At 40.1% G+C, this 7,500-nt stretch overlaps 1 protein-coding gene across 2 annotated transcripts in view; it reads right to left on the reverse strand.

Moving 5' to 3' along the window:
* Positions 1 to 4,154: 4,154 nt before the first annotated feature.
* The window catches only part of POLA1 (DNA polymerase alpha 1, catalytic subunit), a 336,395-nt gene continuing 333,049 nt past the window's right edge, over positions 4,155 to 7,500 (reverse strand). For both annotated transcript variants that reach the window (XM_074214225.1, XM_074214224.1), the window contains one exon: positions 4,155 to 5,429. In XM_074214225.1, coding sequence (XP_074070326.1) covers positions 5,263 to 5,429 — 167 coding nt within the window. In that variant the 3' untranslated portion in view covers positions 4,155 to 5,262. The remainder of the gene's footprint in view (positions 5,430 to 7,500) is intronic.

Below are 7,500 nucleotides of genomic sequence, written 5' to 3' on the forward strand. Positions count from 1 at the left end.
TCCCTTCCCTTCTGGGCTGCCAATTGGATGGTATACGAGTAACAGTACCATTCTTCCTGTTAATGAACTCTTTTCTAAGTCATTTTTTCTCATTTGACCCTTCCATGGAGCAGAGGCAAATTGCGTGAAATTACCTCCAAGGATTACATTTATTACTGGCCAATGAGAGCTCCTCGCCTTGTTTTACAAACTCTTAATCCTATGTCATTCTGATGCTGCAAACAAGCCGGATCCAAGGCCTCTTATTCTTTCAACCTTCTCCAGCTGGAGGGACCTCAGTCTGTACTTAATATTCTCCATAAATATCACACGCTAAAGACCCCCTGACTTCCAGCAAGTCCATATTAAACATGTGACATGTCACGCATGACAAACTCTGAGTATCTTTTCAAAGCAGCATTAAAAGCAAAGAAACCAATTTTCTTCTCCTTCCAAACCTCCCCAAGTGCTGAATGATGGGGTTTGGAAAGAGCCACTGGAGCGTACTTAGGGGGATTTTATGAGATTTTCCAGAATGATTTAATCTTATTGTGAGCATTATTAATGAATAGCAACCCAATTTGGCCCTAATATCTGGGAACGCAGTTACAATGCTAGGAGCGCCTGACCCCCCTCTCCCCCAACCCCCAATCTTAAGCAAACCTCCTCCAAGATAGTCTTACAATCGCCAGGAAATATTGTGCCTGGCAGGCGCAGGAGAGAGCCCGGTTCCTTGCAATGTTGCCTTCTTTAACGTCGGAGCAAAATACCTCACCATCTGCTGTCCAGTTTAGAAGCCCCCCGTGACAGCAATTCCCAAGGCTGCTGTCCCTGAAATGTCTTGTGAAGGTGGGGAACCAAATGCGGATGCTTAGGGGAATATGTGAGAAAAAGAGGTAGATGGTCACCAAACTCCTATTTGATTCAAGTTAATTGTTTTAGGGAGGTGGGAAATTACAAGAAAGAACAATTAAGTAACCTGATTAGAATTCACCTGTACATATGGGAATATACACACTCACATGTGTACATTGCATATTCGTATATAAAACATAAACATAAACTGCCAAGGTATTTCTCATGTGTTGCTTTGGCCTTCCCCATGCCAAAGTTGGTTTATAGTGTGAGATGCATTAATCTGTGGGGTAGAGGTCGACACATATGGGCATTTGACTGTCTTAGGTGAATTTGTGGATGGGGCATGACTAGAGAAGGGGGACTCACAATTCTGAACTTAGGGGCTGTCTCCTTTATTCTCTGCCTCCCCCCACACACAATGTGCCCCTCCACTAAACAAAAATGTGATCTATTAAAAAAATTGGGAAGTCAATGGCAGAAGCCATTTTTAAATATCAGTTGGGGCTGAGAGATATTAGGGGCAGAAAAGCTGACCCTAGGAAATAATAAATGGTAAAAATTCACCACTTTTAGAGTGAAAGTGTTTGTATGCTTAGATTTGTCTGAATTTGGTGGGGGGCACTTTTGGTGGGTCTAAAATGAGGTTCTGGAGAATAGAATTCCCTCAAGTACTGAATATTTAACTGACAGTAGATTAAACACACACACACACAGACAAACTGGGGGAAGAATAGGAAAGCATTTTTTAAAAAGGAAAAGTCATGTTGTCCCTGGACGTTATTAATAGTCCAGCTTGAAGTACAAGTGGGTATGTATTTTTTTTAACTTTAAAGAAAAGGGAGCGATTACCACTTGCACATTAAGAAATGTCATTCAGTCATTTTTATTCATTCTCCTGAAATCTTCGTAAAAGCCAGAATCATACTTCTACAAGCAGCAATTTTGTTAATCCAGGGGGTTATTACTCTGGTCTCTTATTAGGATCTACACTACTGCCAAGCAATCCTATAACCTTCTCAAAAGAAGTTTACCTCCCTGTTATAAAACCAGTAGTGGTATTTATACTGTGCAATAATTAGTGTATTACTTGAATCCACTAACAGGTTCATTTTATCTCTGCACAAAACCTCTAGTCTGCTTATAGAAAGCTTGTGCCTCCTTTGGTGCCGTTAAAGTGGTGAAAGAGTGAATGAAGGCTGGTAGCACTTTCTCCTTTTGCCTCGCCTTAATTCCCATCTCTTTTTGCTCTCATCCAATTAGTGCAGTGTATTAAGCGGTTTATCATCTCATAGTCAGCTATTGAGAGAAACAAGGCGAACACTTTGCAATGGAGCCTGCTCTCCTTTGACACCCTCAGGTACTTACATATTCCACTGTGCTATGAATAATAGAGGAAGAATAGAGCGCTAATTCCCTCATCAAAGAATGCCTTGTCTGCTGCTTTGCTCAACAACACCATTCTGATCAAAAGAAAAGCAATAAAGCTTAGCATAACAAAACGAAACCTACTTATTAGCTTAGTGGTTAAATTAATGCAGAGCCGCTGCTATTCAAAACCAAGGTTTGAAAACAGCCTCCAACAACCTGATAATGCTGCCTTCGGGATGAAGGAATTTTAATCTGAAATTTGAAGCTGGCTCAGATGAGTTAATCTATTAAACAGTTATAAGGAACCTCTACGACAAACTGTTCAATTAAGAAATATTTAGATGATTTGCTGGAGAGCCCCCCGCCCCCCAAAAAAAAGTGAGAGGGAAAGATGGTTTCAAGTTTGGGGATGGGAGGAGTATGGTTAGCTGCTACAGGGAAATTTGTCCTAGTCTCAGAGGGCCTACGGTTGGGAATTTTGCTTTTCAAATAAAATGCAAAAGTGTATGAAATCTGATTTGTAGTTTTGGCATCATCCTTTTCCTATCACCTCTTCCCTCTCCCCAACAAAACCTGAAAAGTCTCTGAGGAAATTCTAATGCTTAGTGGGAAGGAGAAACTTGGCCATGGTAGAGATGAGGGCTTCCTTCTGTGACCATAACTTCCAAAACCTTCATCTGTGAAGTTTGATCATCTTAAATTTACTTATGTAGCAGATTAAAATCAGAGTTGTTCACTCTCCTACCCCCCCCCCCATGGCAAAAGCCAAGATTTCCTCTAAATGCTAAATAAAGCAAGGTAGGGGTGGAGAATAGTTTGCTGTCAAAGTCCCCACTTTGGCAGGAAAGGATCTGAATTATCTTAGGGGTCAGACTTCACTTTTTAAAGGATGCAGTACCTTTTCCCAGGAACTGTTTAGTTCAGGCTGTGTAAAATCTTAATGGTCTTAAATTTACTGCTAGTATGTTATTGTTGAATTGAGAACATGTACTTTTTCCCTCAAACCAACTTTACCCAATGAGGTTGGACCCAACACAAGTCAAGAAAGCCTGTTGATATCCTAAACCACCAGCAATGAAAAAGTAATCCTGGGAACAATTTTTACTTTCTGTCATGTTTCTGGAGGTTCAAAAATCATTCAGTTTAGAAATATAGAGGTGATCTGTAAAACAAAAACTTGAGATAATCCTCTCTTGGGCTGTTAATACTAGTTAGGTAGGAGGTAACCTTTACACTCAGGAGGAATGCTACCTAAGACTGATATCATCTTACTCAACAGGAATACTTCAGTTGGTGACAAAAATACTGGAAGATTGATGATGGTTAATAATGATTGAGAATACTTTGTATATGTACTTTTGTACAAATACAATCACAGAATTTAGAAACTGTGAAAGACTTTCTCTGAGGAATAAGATTCATATTTGGGAAATGGATTGAGATAGAGATGCCTTGAAGTGGACTGTTTGGCTTTCATTTTTGGTTTGAATAATAATATTATAGTGAAAAACCCCTTAATAACCGAGTTTTCCTAATTCAGGTTGCCCTACAACCATGTGTCAAGAGAATCACAACCCCTGAACTATCCAGGCACTCAAAGTGCAAAATAGAGACCCATATCTCTTCAATACCTTTAGCAAGCCTTCCTAGAGTATGAACTTTGCCTTGGAGTTACAACCCTTCTCGAGGTTGGTCTTATAGGTTGGATTTTTTAAGAACAGGAACCTATATGGGAAAGTATCCTAAAGTACCATGTTTCTAGGGCTATAAACCAAGTAAGCACCTAATGACCAGATTCTTTCACTACTTTCAGAAGACAAACACACACACAAAACATACACAGCAGCATTTTTCTCTAAAATAGTGATATAGATCCCACTTTTTAGTCCCACAAAGCACCCACCCTCCCCTTTTGTCACTGGCAAGGAGTAAGAAAGACTGGTTTCCCTAGAAAACTTTATTTCCTTCTTCAAGAAGATTATTTTTTATTTTTAATAAACACATACAGTTTTATACATTTAAAACTTTACAGTTTTACATGGAGGAAAAAAGCCTGCAATCTGTAAGCTTACTAATAAAGTAAGAAAAGGAAGGACAATACAAATGACAAATCTTTCCTGGGAAAGGAATTGCTCTGAAAAACCAAGTAAGAATAATACCCCAAAAGCCAATACATGGTTTGGTTGGGGTTTTATCAAGTATTCATTCAAAGGAGATCAAACCAAATATTCTCAATCTCTATTCTTAACCCTTCAAAATTTTTAGAAGTATGTTCTGGCTATTAAGCTGTTTGTGTTCTTTGTTCTTATCACCTAAGTTTTACTCTCGACTTTCTAATTAAAATAAAAAAGAGTATGTGTGGTCTCACTAACAGTGTAAAACCTTAAGTAAGTGTTTGTATTAGGTTACAATCTAGATGCAAATGGATGAGGTGGGGAAGGAGGCTTCTACCCCCAAATTTCTAAGTTGAAAACTCAACAGTCTCCCTTGTGCTAAATACCGAAAGATTCAAAAGGCAAAATGCGCTCAAAAGGTGGTAGAACATTAGGATGCATTTAGGGTTAGGATCGTTTTTAATTGGTATGTTTATGGTGGGGAAGTTGATAAACTGTGAAAAGGCAAAACATTAGTGCTCCTAGAGAGACCTCTACTAACCTCTCTTCCAGAGAGCACCTCTACTCAATACCCTGGAGCAAAGTCTAGGATCACTTACATTCCAGCAACTCTCACTGGGAATTATTCAATTAAAGTAGCAATTCCTCTCTTATTTTACCCTCCCCCATCCCAGTTTACATATACTGAAGGGAGAATCTGCCCTTCAGTGTTTAAGTGTTATTTTTTGGTAAAGGCAAGGTTGGTTTGTGTTTAGTTTTTAACCCCAAGAAGTTAAAACAATTCTCCCCTCTTTCCCCCCAACCTTATGAATATTCTCTCCAAAAAAAGGGAAAACCTAGAGAAAGAACAGATGCAAAAGAGGCACTTTGGGCTACTGTGGGGGAGGGGTGAATGTGTGGAGAGGGAGACACGAGATGATTTGTAAACTACACGCTCCCTCCGTCAGTTCTGGGATTCCCTAAAGGGCTTCACAGTGCAATCTGAGAAGAGTTTGCTGAGGCACACTTCCGAATAGCTACTCCAGGACAAGAACTGCTCAGCTGTGCTCTTTAGTTTTCTGTACGCCTCAATGTTTTCTTTGCAGGTGAATTCTTTCTTCTTCAATATGGCTATAAAAATATAAAATAAATAAAAAAAGGATTAAAAGACTAAGAGATTTGTAAAAAAACAAAACAAAACCAAAAACCCATATTCTGAATTAAATACACACAGCCCAGCAATTTTGAGCTCTTTGACTCATGCATAGAGGTCAAGGCAGCCACATATCCTCACCCCACCCTAGCCCTGAGACACTTGCTGCTGAGCTCTGAGTCTCAGTTTGCTCTCTCTCTCTCTCTCTCTCTCTCTCTCTCTCTCTCTCTCTCTCTCTCTCTCACACACACACACACACACACACACACAATCCCCTCAAGTTTCGAGGAGACCACCCCTATCCCCACATCAGGCCAAGGACAATTGAACATGCATGTTGGTTTAGACATAGTTGGGATGAAGTAGACAAGTATTTCTTTACCCAGGAAGGCAATGGTATTTAGATGCATATTTCCTTGCTCCAAGTTTAAAAAGAGGTCTTGGCAATATCTTCGTGGAGTCCCTTTGCTTTTCCTTCTCCCCAGCCCCATTTTTTTGATTCATGTTACTTAAGAGAATTCACTTCAACTTCTCTCCCCACCCTTTCCTCTTGCTAGTCTGATGCCCAAATACTTCAGGATTTCACTTACTGCCCACTCCCTCCCTCCTAGCCCAACGGCATCTGATCCTCCAACTTATCTCTATTCCCCCATCACCTGGAACCTTCCCTCTAACCATCCTGTCCAAATATAACTTTGTCATATGCTTCTATGTCTCCTGCTTCTAATATTTTCTTCTATTTAAAGGTAGGAGGAAAAGACACAAATGAGGCTACTACATTTGAAATAAGTCGATGGAAGCTCTGCTTCCACCCTATCTATTTTATTAGAAAGACAACCAATGTCATTTCTCAAAGCCTGGAAAGTTCACAAAATTACAGAATGAGAGCTAAAAGAGTCCTTGGAAGTCTTTTGATCTAACTCCCAGAGTTGGAATTCAAACTCAAGTCCTCTCAATCCTAACAAAATATCTCCTCCTATGATATCATAGTTAGGACCCAACTTTTCTTGTTTTCCCTAGGAGCAGGAAAGAATTAGCAGAAAAGAGGCAGCTCTTGAAATCCCTAATACTCTCTGCTGCAGAGCTCCATTTTACTTTCAGAACCAGTAAAATCTTTACAGGGCCATTTCTGCATTTACACATACTGGAAAATACATCTCTTTCCCCAATCCAGGTCATTGCATTTAGATTTAGAAGGGACTTTATGGGGTCTGGTTGCTCTCCTCCTCCTATTAGCAGAAGGAGTAAAATGAGGCCTGGGAAGTTAAAGGAATTGGAAGGGCAAGGATTGGAGGGAGCTTAGGCTTTCTGGGCTGGTTCACCAAGCTCAGTAAGTGCCATAGCTCTGCAGTGACTGAGAAACCAGTGAAGAGGAAGATTGCCCATCATGGATAAGAGAGGCCAGGGGAATGGAAGTAGATGACAGAAAGAGCTGAGGAGAGGTACATGGAAGAGTACAACTTAAACTAAAATAGTAGACCCATTCAAGTGAAAACAAGTTTCAAAGTATTGTTCCCATACAGCACTGTTGACAATAGCCTTTTTAAAACAGCATTGTCTTTCACATTTATTTTTTTTTTTGGGGGGGGGGGGAGAGCTTCTTTTATGATTTAAATGCCTAAAAGGTGGTAAGTAGGGAAAAGGGGAGGGGGAGGTGGTGGAGAAAAGTAAGAAAAGAGATTAACTGTAATTAACTATAGAAAGATAATTTGGAAACTCTAATCATCAATCTGAGAATATAATACATGGCCACTACCAAAGCCAAACTGCAAACTTTAGTTACAGGACCACAATGATAGTGCTTTTTAAAAAAATTACACAAATGCATCTGATAACTGGGGAGAACAGATTTAAAGAACTGCAGTAATACAGAGCAGGGGAGGCTGAGAGAGGACACAGCTCCTGATGTGTTTACCTCCTTTGCTGATGGGATATTGACTTATCCCACCAGGCTGGTTAGAAAAGGGACGATTTACACCGTCACACAGCAGAGACAGAATGACAACCAGCATCACTCCTTGGGCACTTCTTAGGAGTAGACAACTGTGA

Source organism: Macrotis lagotis, chromosome 1 (genome assembly GCF_037893015.1).
Source record: "Macrotis lagotis isolate mMagLag1 chromosome 1, bilby.v1.9.chrom.fasta, whole genome shotgun sequence".
NCBI classification, from domain to species: domain Eukaryota; kingdom Metazoa; phylum Chordata; class Mammalia; order Peramelemorphia; family Peramelidae; genus Macrotis; species Macrotis lagotis.